This window comes from Meleagris gallopavo, chromosome 16 (genome assembly GCF_905368555.1).
Source record: "Meleagris gallopavo chromosome 16, MGAL_WU_HG_1.1, whole genome shotgun sequence".
Classification (NCBI taxonomy): Eukaryota; Metazoa; Chordata; class Aves; order Galliformes; family Phasianidae; genus Meleagris; species Meleagris gallopavo.
Genome location: NC_139419.1, coordinates 5940299 through 5959404, shown reverse-complemented (window position 1 = coordinate 5959404; position 19106 = coordinate 5940299). Strand labels below are relative to the sequence as shown.

Sequence of the window (19106 nt, the reverse complement as noted above, 5' to 3'; positions counted from 1 at the left end):
AATTGCGTAAGAGAGGACCATGAACCCTATGGGGACACAGCATGGGACAGGTGAGAGGTGACCAAGGTTTGGGGAAGGGCTGGGCTGTGGCATCTGCCCCAACTGCCCCACAAACCTTCGCTACCGGCACGGGGTCACTGATCGGGATGGCTGTGGGGCAGATGACCCTCCTGGTTTCAGTTGTGGGGTTTCAGCTGGATAAGGATGAGAGTGTGATGATGACACAACAGGTTGGGTTGGCCGAGTTGGAGTGTGGGGTTGTCCTGCTGGGCCGGTCTGGGCTCATTCCTACCAGCCCAGGTACGTGGCACTGCATTGGCCCCACAGTGACTGGGGGTGGTTTGGTGCAGCACTGAGTGAAGGAAGAACCACAGAGGAAGAGCATCAGGAGGAGATGGTTTACTATGGCAATGCCCACAAATACACAATAAATAAGGGTTGTTACCAGGGTTACAGAAGACCACGAAACACACAAATACCCAAACATGACCCCCCCCCCAAGCTTCACGTGCACAAAGTGGATCTACACAAAATGCAGCGAACGCCGCGTGGAGGTGATGTGGGCAGCGCTGCCCACTGGGTAATAGCTTTAGGGTTGGCTCCTGCAATATCGCTCAAAGTGCAACACAGTGCGGGATTGTGGGACGCAGTTCTCTGGCTGTGACCATCCCCATGGCACAGTGTCCACACGCTGCCATTGCAGTTGAGGGCACAGTGTCCCCAGTGTGTGGCTGCAGCCACCATTGGCATGGGGATGTTCCTGCACAGATGGGCGCATCCCAGCTCTGATGCAGCAAATGTCACCCGTAACCTTTCGGCCCTCCTGGGCACGTCCCTGACATTAATTCTTTGGCAAACACTCAGTGCTGTTAATTTACAGCTTCGGGAGTGCCTGTGGCTGCCTGCCCTACTCGGGCACACCTGGAGGTGGGGATGGGCCCTGGTGAGGAGGAGCCAGTCCTGCTGATCCCCAGAGCCCCCGCCACCCCCCATCTGTCCTCTGATCCATCTCAGCAGGAGCTGCCTCCACACCTAGGAAAAAAGGGAGATGCTAGTAAGAGGAGAATCTATTAAAAAAAGCGTGGGGATGCTGGCTGCTTTAATACAAGGTAAGTACTAAAAATACGTGCATCTCTGGGACCATCAGAACTGCTAAAAGACAAGATTCGTTCCATAGAAATCTGAAAAAAAGCTTTAAAATCTCTTCATATCAATTTGCTCATCTTCAACAAACCTTTAAAAACACGTAGGTGGGTGGCGAGGCTGTGCCGCAGTCCCAGCTCATGGGCAATAAGCAAGGAAGGAACATCCCACCTCCTGCACTGAGGACCGCAGTGGGATGGAGCAGTGGACATGGAGCCCACGGAGGTCACACTGAGCACCTGAGTGCTGTGGGACTGTGGGTGCATCCAGCACGCTCACGGCACAGCCCTGGCACAGGGACGCAAAGCTCCAGGGTCACTCTAAGCTGGTGCGTGGCACACTGACTGCTGCTGTGGCACACAATTAGGAAAGGGGCATCCGGTGGCCAGGTGGGTGATGGGCACGGTAAAAAAAGAAACCGATCCTAATTGCTGCTGAAATTTGCCTAATCCCAGACCCAGAGGTGAGGGAAACCACAACCTATGGAAAGTGTGGATGTGGAGTTGGTGCTGGGCTCTGGGGATAGGCTTCCAGAACCCATCAGACAGCTATGGAGCAAAGGGTTGGGAACGCGTGGAAATGGCCGGCGCTCACTCCAGAGCCCACTCAGCCAACCACTGCTCGCACTGCACACGCTGCTCCTCCAGCTCCAGGCTCTTGGCTTTGCTCAGTGCCTCCTCTTCTTTGTCCCCAGGCACGGCTTGCTGGCTTTGCCCCACGTCCCCCTTCTGCACTGCCTTGTCCTTCAGCTCCTGGATGGTCTCGTCCAGGCGGTGCACAACACGCTGAGGCACCCAGTTGCCATCCATGGCTGTGACAAAGGGATCAGGCGTGCAGACCTCGATGAGCTCCTTGCTGGTGGGGATGCGCAGGTAGTAGGCGTGCAGCATCATGCGGTATGGACTGCTGTCCTTCTTGTGGCTGTACGTAAAGTCCCCCACGATGGGGTGGCCGATGGCACTGCAGTGAACCCGGAGCTGATGGGTGCGCCCTGGGGGGGGGGGAGCAGGAACTGGGGCTACAGGGTGTCACCAAATCCCCCCTTGGCATCCCCATGGTGGTCCCTCTAATTGGTGTCTCTCCAATTGGAGAACTAAAGTCCATGAGCTCAGCTTCAGTCAGCCCCTCCTGGGCTGCTTTGCACTGCCAATACCCAGGGCTGCAAGCACAGATCCCACCCTGCACTATGGACACATGCACCACGTGAGCCCCCCCAGAGCCCCACCTGTCAGCGGCTGCAGCAGTACTTTGGTCACAGGATCTCTGCTGTAAGACCCGTGCTCGAGCACAATCAGCTCCGACTGGCACGGCTTGGGGTTTTCACAGCCTGCAACAAGATCCAAGGGTCAGCCCTGCCCAGCTCCCCGGGTTCAAGCAGTGTGTGCGTGCTGCTCACCCTCTGTCCCCTCAATGCACATCATGTGGGTCATGCCCTCTGCTGTGTTCTTGCCGATGGCATAGCGGATCGTCATGCGGCTCTGGTCAACGTGGCCTCTCACCTACAGGAGACAAAACTGGATTGCAGGGCAAGCCCAGGCTCACTCCCTTCCACCCCCAGCTTGTACGGGTAGCGCTGAGCTCACCAGGGCCAGGTAGGCTTTGGTCACCAGGCGGTCCTTGAAGCACTTGTAGGCGCTTCCTGCCGCCGCTTTGTTGAGCGCGACGCAGAGGGCCCCGCTGGTGGAGAAGTCGAGCTGGTGGCAGAACCTGGAGCAGAGGGACGTGAGGGAGCGCCGCGGCCGCTCGGCCACCGATGCACGGCCCGGCCCGCGGCCGGGGGCTCACCTGAAGCCGTAGTATGTGTCGGGGTCCGCCAGCTCGGGGAAGCGGTGCTTCAACTGGCTCTGCAGGGTCAGCGTCTCGTACCACATCTTGCTGTCGATGCGGATGTCCCAGTGCTTGTTGACCACGATGAAGTCAGGGCTCTGGTACAGGATGCAGAGGTTGTCGATGGTGCCCGGCTCCATGGCGAGCGCCCTGCGGGGACAGCGGCGGGGCTAGGGCCGGGCGGGCCGGGGCTGACCGCGCATCGCAGCCCCGCATCGCTCGCTCCCGCGTCCCCGCGCAGTCCTCCCGGAGCCCCACGCCCCGGCCCCGCTCCCGGCCCACCTACGGCGCGGCCCCGGCCCCGCCGGGCGGAGCGGAGCGGCCGCAACGCGTCACCTCGGCGCCAGCCGCGGATCGCCCCGCAGCCAATCAGCGCGTCCACCGCTTGCTGACCTTCTCCTCGCATCCAATCGGCGCGCACGCAGCTTGCTGAGCCGCGCCCCGCAGCCAATCGGCGCTAGCCCTTCCGATCGGCGCGGCGGGCGGAAGCTCGGGCTCGCGGGGTGGCTCCGGTGCGCGGCGCGGCTCATGGAGAGCCCCGGGGACGAGGATGACTTCAACGAGCGGTTCGCCGCCGAGCTGGAGGTGCTGGCCGAGCTGGAAGGTGCGCGGGGGGGCCAGGCCTGTTCGGTGCTGCTGGGACCGTGTGGGCGCTGCCGGGGGCTGGGGTCATGCGCTGCTGCCGGGGGGAGCCACGGGGGAGGGCCGGGAGCTGTGCCGAGTGGCTCGGAGGGGAGGCGGCTCGGGGATCCCACCCGTGCTGTAAGTGTGGAACCAGGCTTTGTTCGGTGGTGGGAGCGGAAGCGCTGGGCACGAACCGGAGTGCAGGAGGTCCCATCAGGCAGCAGTGCTGTGCTGTGCGAGTGGGGAAGCACAGGGACCCAGGGAGGCTGTGGGCTCTCCTTGAAGATCTAACCGTAACCCTAACCCTAAACCCACCTGGACGCGGTCTTGGCCCCCTGCTCTGGATGTCCGTGCTGCGGTAGGGTGGCACTGAAGGCACCCGGAGGTCCCTTCCCACCACTACCACCCTGCACTCCCTTCCAGATTACCCATCCCCTCCCGGCCCCAAAGTCTCTAAGTTCCGCAGCAGGAAGCAGCCGCAGGACGAAGCTGGCCTGGCTGTGGGCCTCAACGCCAGGAAGAGGAGCCAGGAGTGTGCCCTGCATGCTTCCCCACTGCCCTCACTGCCTGCAGAGTCCCCCGTGGCCCTCAGTAAGGTTTTGCTGCGTTGGTGATGTGAGCACTCTGTGGCTTCCTGCTGCATCCCAGCTTGCTCTGGGCTTTGCTCCGTGCCGTGTCTCTCATCTTTCTCCCACCTCTGTGTCTCGCACAGCTCCAAAGCCAAAAAGGCAGCGGCTGGAAGCTGTGAAGAAGCTGAACTTTGGTGGGGATGGTGAGCTGGACCCAGATGTCCTCCAGGATGCTGTCACGCTTGTGCCTGGCTCAGCGTCACCCCATGGTCCCCATGCTGCCAGGTTGGCCGTGTGTCTTTGTGTCACTGAGCTTTGTATTATCTGCCCACCGATGCTGCGGGATCTCCATGGATGGGGTTTGATTGCTCCTTCTCTCACCCTCTGCTGAAATAGCCTGGCATTTCCCAGCTCAGAGCTGGAGGTGAGCGGCCTGGGGCCCCTGCAGAGCTCACCACCCACTGAGAACCCAAAGCGTGTCCTCAAGCGCCCGCCTGTCCTGGGGGACTACATCAATGTGACATCCAGTGAGGGCACCAGGGTCTTCATGGCAGTGAAGGACGATCCCTCCCAGATAGGGATAGAGGTAAAGGGACCTCCATCCAGTTCAGGAGCTCTGATGGTACATGGAACATGTGCTGAGCATCAGCACTCCTCTGTTCCTCGCAGCTCCATGATTCTGTGGGCTGGAACCGGCCGCTCCATCTGCTGGGAGTCCCCTTCTCCTACCTGAAGGAACAAGTGTATGAAGAGGTACTGCTCCTTCCTGACAGCCCCTGGCCCCACTCATCCATCCTCATGGGCTGGTGGGGCGTTCCTCACCCCTCTCACCCTGTTTGTGCCCCAGCATCGGAGGAGAGCTGTGGAAGCATCACAGCAGTTGACGGAGATAATAAACAGGTGAGGTCTGGGCAGCTCCTGTCCTCACCACGCTCTCGGTTGTGAGATGCTGTAGTGGGTCTGGATGTGGGATCCATATCTGCCTGCACTGTTCTTAATCTGGGAGACATGGGATGAGCTCCCAGCTCTGCCTCCTTCTGCCACATGGCTTGTGTTCACTCCTCCTTTTAGCTCCTTGGAGACCGGTGATGAGGCCACAGAGCAGCCTGGGGACATGATTGAGGAGGAGCCTACTCCCCATTGCCTCTGGGTGGACAAGTTTGCTCCCCGGCGCTACATAGAGCTGCTCAGCGATGATGTGAGCTGCCAGGGTCAGCGGGGTTTGGGTGGATGTTTGCTTTATTCCTTAATGCTGTGGGTGGTTGGGTTGGGTTTGCCATGAAAGAGAAAGAACTTTCTCAACCCTTGGCTGATGTTTGTGAGGTTCATTGGTGATGGCTATTATTCTTGTTTGCTGCTCAGTACACAAACCGCTGCCTGCTGAAGTGGCTGAAGCTTTGGGACACAGTGGTGTTCGGTAAGGAGAAGCCCGTGAAGAAGGCAAAGCCTGGTGCTGAGGCTCACCCCCCGTTCAAGCAGCCCAAGGAGCCACAGAACAAGTGGAAAACAAAGGCACAGCTCACAGAGGAGATCCTGGAGGCTGAGCTGGACCAGCACAAGAGACCCAAGTACAAGGTGAGCGGGGCAGGGCACAGAGCACATCCACATAGTTTCCCCCAGACCTCAGCACTGGAAAGGAGCAGCGTCTGTCGTTTCTCTTCCAGTACAGATCCAGGAGAAATATTCTTCCATGTCTCTCACTTAGAAATACGCCGTGTTTTATTACACTTGTTTTTTGTTTAATCTTCTGTTTCAGTTGGGTAATATGTTAACCTGTGTAGCAGAAATGCTAAGTCATGGCCTGAAACAGTGATTTCATGGCCTGAAACAGTGATTGAGCACCTGGTGGGAAGGCAGGGCCAACCCAGGGGAGCTCAGGTGCATGCAATACACCTGAGTGACTGGAAAGGGTGAAGCCAGGATCCACCCCCTTCCAAGGCCTCATTTAAGGGTTGACAGTGGAGATGAGGGTATCTCTTGCTGGAGGTCTCTGCCTCCCTGAGGTCTTTCAAAGGTAAGCAGCTCTTTTCCTTTGTTTCTGTATCTGTGGCTTCTGCATTTAGCCTCATTCTCATTTGCTGTAGCTGAAGACTTTGCTACCCTGCTGTTATCATCCCATCATAGCATCGCACCAGGGGAGGGGATCAGGGCCAGCCATATTAGATGGGCTGGTAGAGGAAAGAAGCCCCAGCCTGTCAGAGGTTGGACTTGACTTTGTTCACTATGGGCAAACATGGTATGGTTCTGGGCAAGTGCTTTTGCATCCAGAAAAGAGCAGGAATGCTGAAAGGGCAGAAGAAGCAGAGGTAACAGGCCATCTTACAGCTTTGCTGCATTTAGTGGAAGACTATAAAAAACAAACAAACAACAACAACAAAAAAAAACAACAACAGGGAAGCAAAAATAGATGCTAGGAAGTCTTGTGGAAGTATAATTCTTTAAGGGGTTTTGTGCACCTTTTTCTATTGTCCTATAAATACACACATACGCATGAGTGATGCCAGCTGGGACAACTGTCACCTCTGGGAGCTCTTGCTCTATTTTCCCTCCCATGGTGACCTTCTCCCAGTATCTCTACAAACACAACCAGGGCTAAAGGCAGAGCTGTCCTCCTGGCATTGTGGTTGCTCCATGCCTCCCCATACCCCCTCTCCCTACAGGTGGCCCTGTTGTGTGGCCCACCCGGCCTGGGGAAGACAACACTGGCACATGTCATTGCACAGCATGCAGGGTATAACGTGGTGGAGATGAATGCCAGGTGAGCACCAGCACGACCTTGCGAGGATGGTCACGCTGGGGTGGCACTGAGCTGAGTTGGTGTCCCACAGTGATGACCGCAGCCCGGAGACCTTCAAGACACGCATTGAAGCTGCCACCCAGATGAAGTCGGTGCTGGGTGCTGAGGAGAAACCCAACTGCCTGATCATCGATGAGATTGATGGCGCGCCCACTGTGAGGCCTCACCTGGGCTTATGTCTTTGAATCACAGAGTGGTTGGGTTGGAAGGGACCCCAAAGCCCCCCAGCCCCACCCCTGCCGTGGGCTGAGTGCCCTCCACCAGCTCAGGTTGCCCTGGGTCCGTCTTTGGCCTGGGGGCAACACAACAAGGCAGCCTGTGCCTCCACTCTGTTGATGCAGCCTAGGATAACTTGGCCCAGGCTCATAACTGGCTTCTCATCCACTCAACTCCCAAGTCCTACTCTGCAGGGCTGCTCCCTATGATTTTTTTTTCCTGGGATTACCCTGACCTAAGTGCAGCACCCTGTGTTTGGCTGTGTAGAACTTCATTAGGTTCACATGGCCCCGCTTCTCAAGCTTTCATCTGGCCACTATTTGCTTAATTATTTCTCTAAACAGCAAGCACTCACTCCTTCTGTCCCTTTGTTTCTCACAAGGCCTCCATCACTGTGCTGCTGAACATCATCAACAGCAAGGAGCCTGAGGGTGAGGTGGCTGCAAGCGGAGGGCGACGGAGAAGGCGAGAGGGCAGCCTGCTGCTGCGGCCTGTGATCTGCATCTGCAATGACCAGTGGGTGTCAGGAGAGAAGCTGGGACACCTGCCCTAAGGGTGGCTCAGGTGTCATAGAATCTGGAAGTGCTTGGGTTGGGAGAAACCTTAAACATCATAGAACCATAGGGTGATTGGGTTGTAAGAGACTTCATTAGAACTGTGGAATGATTGGGTTGGAAGGGATCTTGTTAAAACCATGGAATGGTTGGGTTGAAAGAGACCTTATAGATCATAAAATCATAGAACCATAGCATGGTTGGGTTGGAAGGGACCTCGCAGCCCCTCCAACCCTCTGTCATAGGCTGGCTGCCCTCCCACTTTGCCCCACTCCCCCAACCTCAGCTCAGGCTGCCCATCCATGGCCTCAGGCACCTCCACGGATGGACACCCACAGCTCTGGGCAGCAGTGCCAGCCCCTCACCACCCTCTGTCCCTGTGCCAGGTATGTCCCTGCGCTCCGACCACTGCGGCAGCAGGCATTCCTGCTCAGCTTCCCCCGGACAGCCCCATCCCGGCTGGCCCAGCGCCTCGGGGAGGTATGGATTAGCCCCAGCACTGCTCCCTGCATGGCTGCATGGCCAGGAGCAGTGCTCAGTTCCTTCTCCTACAGATTGCCCAGCAGCAGGGCATGAGGGCAGACATGGGAGCGCTGCTGGCTCTGTGTGAGAAGACAGAGAATGACATCCGCTCATGCATCAACACCCTGCAGGTATGTGTAGTGCCAGGGGCTGGGGGAGGGAGTACAGGTCTTATGGGGAGTGGCTGAAGGAACTGGGATGGCTCAGTCTGGAGAAGAGGAGGTTCAGAGGAGACCTTATGGGTCTCTACGACACCCCCAAAAGGAGGTTGTGGCAAGGGGTAGTTGGCCTCTTCTCCCAGGTAACAGCAATAGGACAAGAGGGAATGGCTTTATGTAGTGCTAGGGGACGTTCAGGTTGGATATTGGGCAACATTTCTTCTCTGGAAGAGCGACTGGGCACTGGCACTGCTGCCCAGGGAAAGAGTGGGGTCACCATCCTTGGAGGTGTTCCAGAACTGTGGGAGATGTGGCACAGAGGAATGTGGTCAGTGAGCGTAGTGGGTTGGGTTGGTATTGGACTTGGGGATCTTAGGGTCTTCCTCAACCTCAGTGATTCTGTGGTTGTATTATTTGTTTGTGTCTTGTGTTGCAGTTTCTGCACGGCCGAGGCCAGAAGGAGTTGGATGTGCGAATGGTGCAGACAATGAGGATTGGCCTGAAGGATCAGAACAAGGGACTCTTCTCCATCTGGCAGGAGATATTCCAGCTCCCACGAGTTCAGAGGTAAGAGGGGAATTTGTTGGCTGGCACATGCTGCATTGTGGACTCTTTATTCAGAAGCTGCAGCAGAAAAGCCTGAAACATCCTGGAGGCCAGGCTCTGTCTCAGCAGATTTGTACATTCCAGATGCACTCAATAATTGGCACAGGGGAGTGGTGGGGTCACCGTCCCTGAAGGTGCTCAAGAACTGTGGAGCTGTGGCACTGAGGGACATGGGTTTGTGGTCAGACTTGATAATCTTAGAGGGCTTTTCCAACCTTAATGGACAGCTGCCCCATACCAGCTCAGGCTGTCCAGGGCTGCTAGTGCCTGGCCTTGGACACCCCTAAGGATAGGACAGCTACAGCTATGGGCAGTCTGTGCTCACTCTGTCCCTCCTGCTCTCCGCAGGCACCACATAGGGATGGATCCGTCGCTGCCCAATCATCTGCTGGCAGATGAGGATGAACTGTCACACCTTGGTGTGAGGACTGCCCTCACTGCCTCTTCTCACCGCTTCCACCGCGTCCTTCACCTCGCCAGCTCCTCGGGGGAGCAGGAGAAGCTTGCTCAGGTTGGAAAGCTGGGCATACAAGTTATTGCCCTTGCTGACTGGGGGTGGGATACAAGGTGCTGGGGCTCAGTTCAGTGGGATTCTCAAAATCCCAGTGACTTTGATCCTACTGCCTGGCCACTTGCAGGGTCTCTATGAGAATTTCCTGAATATGAAGCTGAGGGACTCCAGTTTTGGTTCGGTGTGCCTAGCCCTGGAATGGCTGTGCTTCTCTGACATGCTGAGTAGGGCTGTGCTGCACAGGCAGAGTTTCCAGCTGATGCGCTACCTGCCCTTCCTGCCCGTGGCATTCCACCTGCTCTTTGCAGCCACCAGCATCCCCCGGCTCTCTTACCCCAGCAGCCATCATGAGGTGAGTACTGGGAACATGCAGTGCTGGTGGTACTTCGTTCCTCCTGGGGACGTGGCTGAGCCATTTCTTCTCTCCCATCCCTCTCTGCAGGCCCTGGCCAAGCTGAACCACATGCAGAACCTCATGGTGTCCATGGTGTCAGGGATCACAGCCAGCGCCCGCAGCCGTGCTGGGCAGCAGTCTCTTGTTCTGGAGGTGCTCTGCCTGCTGCTGGATATCATCGCACCCAAGCTGCGGCCGGTGAGTGTTCCCCTGTGTTCTCTGTGAGTGGCTCCCAGCCTGGGATGTGTCCCTGTTCTGTGCAGCCAGGCAGGCCTGCTATATGCAATACTAAATCCCATACTTGGGATTAGAATTAAATTGCAGAATTGGAAGGGAGGTGGCACTGGGACTCCCACACATGGGTTTAGGGGCTTGGTGTGAGTGAGGGCTTTGGGGCCCCATGCTGGGTGCAGTCCTGTGGCTTTGCCCTTTTGTACCTGTGCCTCTGTGTGCCTCCCCCGTGGGCTGCTGGAGGAGAATCCCCTGCTCTGCACCCTATTAGGTGTCCCAAATAAGAAGCAAAACTTTACTTCTCCCTGCTCTGATCTGAGGGTATATAGGGAGCTAAACTTACCTCCTTCCTAATGTGATCCTTACAAGTATTCATTGTCTGCTCTCATTCACTGTCTGAGACAAGAAGCTGCTGTGGATTTTCTTGATGCTGGGACACTGCTCAGGATGAGCTGTGCTCTCACTCCTTTCACCCTGTCCCCTTGCTCCCCCCAGGTGAACACACAGCTCTACAGCCTGAAGGAGAAGCAGCAGCTGGCAGCACTCATCAGCACTATGCTGGCCTATAACCTCACTTACCACCAGGAGCGCCTGCCTGAGGGCCAGTATGTCTACAAGCTTGACCCGTGAGTCCCAAGGGTTGGGAGAAGGCGTTTGGACTGAAAATAACCTTGATAGCAGATTTTGGGGCTTTTTTTTTTTTTCTTTTTTAAAGGAAAAGCCCTGTGCCCCCTGGCTTGGCTCAGAGCTGCTTCTGGTGTGGTGTTTCCCCTGGGTCATTGGCAGGCTGGCGCCAAGGCAGGGCTGTGCTGCTGTTAATCAAGTTGGGAGGAAAGAGGCAGCTGTCCTTGGCTCCCAGCAGGGTGGTTGTGAGCTGGCAGTGGAGGGGCTGAGGCTGACAGCAAGAAACCCGGGTGTATCACAGGCCAGGGGCACCTGTGTGCTTGGTTAGCAAGGATGAGGTAGGCAGGGTGCTGTGGGTGCTGGCCCTGCTCCTGCAGGCTGCTGGCTGTTCACAAGGTGGGGGCTGCATGGGGATGAGAACACAAGTAGCAGCCTTGGGTTTATTTGCTGACTTTGTGCGTTCATAGCGTGTTACTGCCCTGCTCAACTCCTTGGTGTGCAGGACCCACAGAGCTTTACACACTCCTGGGTTTTTGGTGACATAGCACAGACCTGACCAGAGCTGGGAGCAATGCTAATGTCTTCCTGCTACAAAGTTAATTACAAAATTAGCCTCTGTTAAATCAAGCAGCTGTATCTAATTAGAGAGCAGTGCATTATTTCTTTTCCCACAGAAACGCCCACTGGACTGCTGGGGTGGGGGCATGACCTCCCTGTGCGGCCCACCCTGCGCTGCTTGGCCCACCCCACGCTGTGTGGAGCAGAGCTGTTCTAGCAGCAACACCTCTTGTTTGCTCTGAGCTCTCACAAGTGCAGAGCCATCCGATGGCACCACTCTGCTCAGAGGTGTCTGCAGCTCGTGGGAAGGGTTGCACTGCTGCTGGAGCCTGAGCTGCAGTGCTGTGACTTTGGCTTTCCTGTGGCAATCTGCTCAGCACAGAGCACTGTGTGATTTCCAGTTCCTGCACTAAAACCGAGCTGAAAAGCACATAATCTCCTCGGGATTGTCATTGAGCTGCGGGGCAGCACAGCTCTGCACGTCCTATGCTGTTTGCTGGATGCCTTTGCACATTGATGTTAACTGTGCTGACCTGGAGAGGGCAGCAATGGGGAAACTGAGTCATCTCCCCCACGCTGGGGCAGGGAGAGGACAGGGCTGGAAATCAGATCTTGCTGTGTTTAAACCCCTCTGCAAAGGGATGGGGCGGCAAGTCCTACTGAGCTCAGTCTGCCCTGCTGATTCTTTATTCACAAGGGACTGATGTTCTCCCCTCCTCCCTGCAGGAACGTGGAGGATGTGTGCAGGTTCCCTGACCTGCCAGCCCGCAAGCAGCTCACCTACCAGGCCAAGCAGCTCATTGCCCATGAGATTGAGATGGAGAAGATGCGGAGGACTGAGGCGGTGCTGCAGGCGCGGAACCTCAGCGAGGTGGGGAAGGGAGTGGACTGCTGGGGGGTGGGGGTACAGCACCCCCAGGTCCTGGCCTGGGGTGCAGATGGGCAGTGGGATCATAAATAGAGGACTTTTCTGACCTTAACAATCCTAAGATCGAGTCCAGCCATGAATAAAGTCCTTAAGGCTGTTGAGTGGATCCTCAAAAGCAGAAGAAACCTCAAAAGGAGTCTGGGGGTGGGCACAGCTGGAAGGTGTGTGGGGTTACACAGTCCATCTGCCCGCGGACGGCAGCAGAGGTACAGCTGCAGGCTTTGTGCTCTGCACATGGAAATCCAGGATTAAGGCCCCTGTCCCTCCCCCTCACCCCACATCTGCTTGGGGTTTGCAGGGCAGCACAGCAGCTAACCCAGAAACAGGACAAAAAGACCATTCTTTGGGAGTTAAAGCTCAGAAACCCTCACCTTTCTCAACCAGTGCAATGACAAGGTGGGAATTTCGCTTCCCCTGCCTGTACACATCTTCCCTGGGTTGCCTGGGCTCTGAGCACCTGATAGGCCTGTGGGCATTCCTTTTCAGTGCAGGCAGTGTGACCAGGTGGTATTTAGCAGTTCTTTCCAACTTGACCCATGTAGCTCTGCCTATCCTGCCTGGTGCCAGGGGATAATTGGTCCCTGGGAGACCCTTCTTGCAGTTTCTCTGGAGACACCCATGGCACAGAACCCTCTCTGGGGGTTTCTTGTTTACATGGTGCCAATGTGCAGTCCCCAATCCGGAACTGAACCTGATGACAGACCCTTCCCATGTCCTTGAGGTACTGCAAACCAGATAGGTGGCAAATTATAGACTCATAGTAGGCTTTTTATCCATAGCGCACACAAAAAAGCATTTATCTGTAACAAAGCCATGAAATCCTGTGTTTCCTGGGTGGGAATGAGCAGGTATTTGTGTGCAGTAGGATAATAACTCGCACACACACTCACTCCTGAGAGCTTTTCCCTTTCCTGGGTACACCCAGAGGCTGTGCTCAGAGCTCTTCTCCCTGCAGGAGCCAGCAGAGATGGGGGATGTGGAGATGGGGGCTGAAGGACCAGCAGCACCCCACAACCATCAGCAGCGCCTGGAGCACATCGTGAGGAGGGCAGCGGTGCAGGACAAGGTGAGGGGCTGTGACACCCCCAGGACGCTCCTGCCCCATCTCTTTCCCTACCAACTTGTACTGTTCCATTGTGCTTCCTCTCCATTGCTGCTGCTTTTTTTTTTTTTTTTTTTTCTCTCCCTCCAGTTTCTATTAACAGAAATGCCATAAAATAGCTGACAGTTGGGCACTCCTTGCAGAGAGAACTTAATTAGTGTTAGTGAGGGTGGAGTGGCCTTTACCCATCAGCTCTGTGGCTGCCCTATGCCTGGGGATACTGCTGTCCTGAAGGGAGCTGTGGGCACCTGGTGCAGCCCTTGACTGCAGAGTCAGGAGGAGTTGGGGTGCCTTCAGTGCAGTCTAAAGCACCCAAACCTGTTGGGGCTGCAGATTGCTCTGCTGGAGCCCTTCTGTGCCATGTCCTGGGCCAAACCTGGGGCTCTGCCCATCAGCAAAGCAAACATCGCAGTTTGTCTTTTCCTCCTGATTTTTGAATGTTGTTTGCATTTTACTGAGGCCTTCCTCCAGGATTTGCATGCAGGTCCTGCTCCGTGGCTTCCTCCCACCATGGGGATTTTGGATGGATCAATGAGCACAGGGCTGGAGCAGCCCACCATGGGCAAGGAGAGGCTCCTGCAGCTGTGCTCTGCCTCGCTCATTTCTCTTTGCCTATTCCTCTGTGTGCTCTGCTCCCAGGCTCTGCAAGGCAGCCCTGACTGCTGCTGCTTCTGGTTTTTTTTTTTTTTACAGCCCGAGACAGACTTCTTTGGGCGGCCAATCCCACGGCAGCAATCAGCTCCAGCCCCAGGTAGGTGGCAAAGGGATGGAGTGGCTCCTTGTACCACCCCCTACCCTGGGGTCGGGGAGGGAGGGAGCCCACATCACAGGAGGGGCTGTGTGGAGGGGGTGGGTGCAGCAGCATGCGGGTGCAGTGGGAAAGGTCTTTGTTTCTGTGTCCCCCTGCCCTGCAGAAGCTCAGCCCTCGGAGCGTGATGCCATCGAGAGCCAAATGGGCAAAGCTGTGGGGCGCAGTGATGTGTGGTTCCGCTTCAACGAGGGGGTGTCCAACGCTGTGCGGAGGAACCTCTACGTCAGGGACCTGCTGTAGCAGCCAGGGGACTGAGCCAGGGTTGACAGAGGGAATGGATGAGCTGACTTCTCACAGGGAGTGAGGGATGGTGCTGATGTATTTGTGTTTCTTTTTTTAATGCCGGTGTTGTTTAAAAAAATAATAAAAATAAAGTATAAAAGTTAACAAAAGCAGAGCAATATGTCATGTTTATTTCATTTATAAACCCCTTGTTGTTATATTGTGCCTGCTGTGCTGCAAAAAGCTTAGAGCCTACAGTATACAAAAAGAGTAGTGAAAAGCACTGAGAACGTTGTATAAAAGTTTTCTCCCTTTATGAGTACAGCACTTGCTCATGGGTACAGAAGGGGTAGGACAAGGGGCAGCCCCCCCTGCTCCAGGGAACCTTTGCTGTTGCCATCTCCAATGCATTCACCCCACGTATGCCTCCCCAGCTGCCCCCTATGAAACCAAACACTTCTACTACTAAAATAATAAGACGAGATGAGGGTCGGGTGTTTCAGTTAGTCATATTAGGAAGCTAGCTAATAAAAAAGTGTACATTCAATGTTAATGCACAGCACCTTCCCTCAGAGGATGCTGCACTTCCCTTTCTCCACCCAGGGGTTGTTCTTCATCAGCTCCGGGTTCAGGAAGGGGTCTTCAGGGATGCCATCCTCTATCCACTTCACAAACCTGCAGGGAAAGCACAGAGGTCACGCAGCCTTCCTTGTGCCCCCTCCCCTTCCCTCCATGGCTTTGCCTCACATCAACGTGGCAGTGCTCAGCCCAGTGTGTGGGAAAGCTCTGCCCATCTCAGCCCCCCCGTCACACTGTTGTTCCCTGCCCTGTGCCCACTCACTCAGGTATCGTTTTGGAGGACATCTCCCGCTTGTAGGCCAGCTGGTACTTCAGGCTCTCCACCTCCTTCTTCCACTGGGGCAGGTCCCACTCATCCATGGCGCTGGTGCTCGGTGGAGGCTGGAAGGCAGAGTGTCCCCATGTTCCCCATCCCCCCCACCGCAGACTCACGGCCCTGAGAGCTCCTGGGAAGAGTTTGGTGCCTTGGCTGGAGGTGAGGACTGCGCTTACCTTGGTGGCACAGGGACAAGTGCCCTGTGTCACATGGAGCCTGAGGGCTCACACTAACCCTGCCCTGAGAGCTGCGCTGGATTTGCCTGCAATTTGACTGCAAATAACAAACAAGCTGTCCAGGTGGGGGACATTGTCCTCCTGTCATGGCCCTGAATAAGGGCCGGGATGGATTTTGGCCACGCACAGCCCCAGAGGTAGCTCAGCCCCCACCAGTGGAGCACTATAGATGTGTGGCAGGGGTGCCTTGCAATCCCCAGGCTGATAGATGGGGACACAGAGGGATTCCCAAGTCTCAGCCTCACTCCTAGTGGCACTGAGCATCACTCAGACAGCGGCCCTATGGATGTGGGGAGGGCTGGTGGGGGTATGGGTAGCACTGAACATCCTGCCACACCGCACAGACAGAATGGCCCACAGCAGAGTGGGATAGGGACACTGAGGCACAGCATGAGCTGCGAGCACTGCCACGACTCCAGCTCCCTTCACCACCGCGGGGATGCATGGCACAAGGGAACAGCTCCTCCTGCCCATCCCCAACCGTGACCCCAGCAACGCCGGGGCTGTGCCCTCTCCACCCTCCGGCAGCCCACAGTGATGACCAAACCGGGGCCGACCCTCCGTCCATCCCTCATCCACCCCCCCACCCCGCCTCAGCCCCGCGCAGGGCACAGCTCAGCAGCTCCGTGTCTCCGCAGAGCATCCCTGGGAGAAACACTCGGCACAGCCGGGAGGAGGAGGATGAACCCAGTGCCCGGCAGCATCCCTGCTCTCCGGCCTCCCCACAGCTCTCTGGGAGCAGAACCGTCCCCATCCCCGCTCCATCCATCCCAGTGCCGCGGCTCAGCCCTCCACTTACCTCGGCTGGAAAAGGTGGCAGAGGGCGCGGGGCTGCGTCTGTCCCCGCGGCTCAGCAAGCCGGGCTGGCCTCGCCTCCTGCTAGCGCTGCCCTCGCTGCTGTCAGCGAGCCCAAATCCTCTGTGTAATCTATTAATGCACGGCCGGTCCAGCTGCCTCCGACACGGCAAGAGCCGGATAATGAGAGCGTCCTCCCCCCTCCGCAGCTCCCGGGGGATTTGGCTCCGCTGGAACGTGAGCACCGCGGGGATGGAGAGGCAGCGTGTTGGTACCGGGGCTGCGGAGGCCGTATTGCCGAAATGGGGCTGTTAGGGGCGGGTGGGTCCCTTGGGGACGCGCGGAGAAAAGTGGTGGGACACAGCGGCACCCCAGGAGGGCTGCTCCTGTCTGAATCCCCACCAACAGCCCTTCCTGCATCCCTGCAATCACATCCCTGCCTAGATCTAATTGTGTCCCTGCTACATCCCTGCCTGCATCCGAGCTCACGTCCCTGCCCAGGTCCCTGTCCAAGCTTTCCTGGGTGACACAAGAAGGACACCCCCCCCCACTGCCACCTCCAGCCCCTCACCTTGGCTTCCCCCACGTGCTGCCTCTGGTTTCCTTGTTTTCCTGCTCTCCTGGTGCTGGCAGGGAGCTGCGGGGGTTCACGGCGGGAATGGGGTTATTACAGAAGAAAGACAACTTCAAAAGTTGAGTGGTTGGAAACTAAATACTTGGTGTTGGACCCACCCTGGGTTGTTTGCCCTCAACACTGTACCGTAAGCAGGTTTTTTGCCATATGGTGCTCCAAGCACTGAGCTGAGCTCCTCCCTATCACAGCACTAACTCCTTCCTCCAGCAATGCTGGCTTTACTCCATTCTACCCCAAAAAGCCAAACCCAGTGGTGCCACATCAAGGGGTTCCCCACGGGTTGGAGCTCAGGGAGTGAATCCTGCATGCTGCCCTGTGATCTTGGTGGAAAGGTGAAATAAAAACACTATAAATGCAAAAATAACATCATAGGTAAACTGTGTTGCATCATTGAATATCACAAGAAGGGATGCATAAGGATCAGTGAAGCTAAGTTGTAGTATAATAAAATAATAAACCCCTGATACAATGAAATGCGCATATATTATATATATGTTTTAGACTTTATGTTTTAAATATAACTGATAAAATAAGTAATACAGCACAACATATAGAAGTGAGGCATGAAATGTGAGAGATGCTTTCGCCCAGGGTTGGTTGGGTATGGGTATATGGGTATAACTATTGCAAAGTCAAGAGCAAGTCTTCAGAGCAAGGCATTTTCTCATCCATAAAAGATTACACCATTAGCTACAGCGTAATCCTCACTACAAGGACTTTTTACTCTTTGCTGACATCTATATTTATATGTCTATATCTAACCTATGTCTCAGTCTATGCAGACACTGACCCATCCCATATTCACGGTCGCCTTCCACCCCAATCAATGGCACTGCCGTGTGCCTAATGGGCTCCTGCTGCCTTCTGCCTGCCTGGGAAGAGCCACGGGGCTGGGATGCAGCCAGGGATCAATGGGGCTGCCTGGGGAGGGATGCTGAGCTGGCAGCATCTCGCTTGGAGGCAATGGCACCACTGCAAAGGGCCCCGTGGGGTTGCTCTCTTTTGGGAACATGCTCCTATAGGACATCGGCCACCTATTAACGAGGCCAGTGATGCTGCCCCGTGGCTTATCTCGCTGTTGACATCAATGGTAATCTCCCAGCACTGCCTCCAAACAATTATGGGAAAGGCTGGGCTTTAGCAATAAAACGCTACTGAAGACGGCTGATTGGATTTCTGCGGATTTTCTGCAATCTGACTGCAGTGGGGCCAGGCAGAGCCACCAGAACCCAGCACAGCAAATTTCAGAGCCACCAGCTCCAAGGCAATGGTGTCCCAAGGCCCATCCCCTCCTATGGACAAAGCAGCCCCGGTGCTCTTGGCAGAATTTAGGTAGTGCCACGTGCACCAAATCCCCCACTGGGGCCATGGGGGACGTGCTCAGCAGATTGCAGGGCTGCATTAGTTACCCCGCCTGGCTTTGTAGATTAAAGAATTATGAACTCCCAAAGTTTTGCAATATTAATGATTGTAGCCATCTGTTAATCTGGCAGCCAGAAACAAGCCGGGTTGTGCTTTGCTCAGTCCAGTTATTAAAACGTGGTATTTTTGGTGTGGTGGGCAGCTGGGAGAGCTGCTCCTTGGGGCTGGCCCAGCAGTGAGCTGCGTCCTGCTCTTCTCTCTGCTCTGGGGGCACCTACAGGCAGTGCTAGTGCTGGCTGATGCACAGTGAAGCACACCAAGAATAGCATTTTATGATGAGAGACCCCAAAAGTACCAACCTGCAGCCCCCATCCGCCCCTGGAAGCACAGCTGCTAATTAAAGCTCTCTGTGGAATGGCATTTTAGATAAATCAGTTCTGCAGTACACACTCTAAAGGGACAAACTCATTTAGCAGGTTAATTAGTGTCCTTGGCAGAAACGGTATCAGCTCTGTCCCAGCCCACGGGGCAGTGTCAATGCTGGAAGCTTTCCTATCAAAACCCACCTGTGCCTGCGTGGCTGAGGGGCAGGTCCTCATTCTGCACTTGAAAGGATGGAGGCATAGTTCGTATCTATACAGATGCAGGACAATCTCAGCCACGTTGGGATAGGCAGCACTAGTGCACCGTAAACAGAGTTGAAAGAGCTCCGTGACACATGACAGGTGGGCTTTTTCCTTACACATCACCCCAAAAAGTCCCCATTCATCCCACAACCATTTAGTTC

General features: G+C 55.8%; 3 protein-coding genes across 4 annotated transcripts; 1 reads left to right on the top strand and 2 right to left on the bottom strand.

The window, feature by feature from the left end:
* Positions 1 to 384: 384 nt before the first annotated feature.
* Positions 385 to 3372, bottom strand: RPUSD1 (RNA pseudouridine synthase domain containing 1). The gene is made up of 6 exons (XM_085237314.1): positions 3253 to 3372; positions 2929 to 3120; positions 2727 to 2850; positions 2540 to 2642; positions 2369 to 2470; positions 385 to 2134 (listed from the first exon to the last, which is right to left on the bottom strand). Exons 2-6 carry the CDS (start codon positions 3108 to 3110, stop codon positions 1734 to 1736), a joined length of 912 nt encoding a protein of 303 aa, XP_085093440.1. The 5' UTR covers positions 3111 to 3120; positions 3253 to 3372; the 3' UTR covers positions 385 to 1733.
* A 39-nt stretch (positions 3373 to 3411) lies between these two features.
* CHTF18 (chromosome transmission fidelity factor 18) lies at positions 3412 to 14572 on the top strand. Of its 2 annotated transcripts, XM_085237312.1 has the most exons (22): positions 3412 to 3574; positions 4018 to 4185; positions 4307 to 4448; positions 4560 to 4749; positions 4833 to 4916; positions 5011 to 5063; positions 5235 to 5361; positions 5526 to 5738; positions 6824 to 6921; positions 6992 to 7115; positions 7559 to 7692; positions 8117 to 8210; positions 8285 to 8383; positions 8847 to 8977; positions 9365 to 9527; positions 9655 to 9879; positions 9970 to 10119; positions 10648 to 10778; positions 12061 to 12205; positions 13218 to 13328; positions 14058 to 14115; positions 14279 to 14572. In XM_085237312.1, the coding sequence occupies exons 1-22, from the start codon at positions 3499 to 3501 to the stop codon at positions 14413 to 14415; spliced, it is 2853 nt and encodes a 950-aa protein (XP_085093438.1). In that variant the 5' UTR covers positions 3412 to 3498; the 3' UTR covers positions 14416 to 14572. The 2 variants fall into 2 exon arrangements, with proteins under 2 accessions (XP_085093438.1, XP_085093439.1); XM_085237313.1 differs by lacking the exon at positions 4018 to 4185 and having other exon boundaries at positions 3423 to 3574.
* GNG13 (G protein subunit gamma 13) lies at positions 14565 to 16827 on the bottom strand. The gene is made up of 3 exons (XM_003210694.5): positions 16328 to 16827; positions 15239 to 15357; positions 14565 to 15072 (listed from the first exon to the last, which is right to left on the bottom strand). The coding sequence occupies exons 2-3, from the start codon at positions 15334 to 15336 to the stop codon at positions 14967 to 14969; spliced, it is 204 nt and encodes a 67-aa protein (XP_003210742.1). The 5' UTR covers positions 15337 to 15357; positions 16328 to 16827; the 3' UTR covers positions 14565 to 14966.
* Positions 16828 to 19106: the final 2279 nt, after the last annotated feature.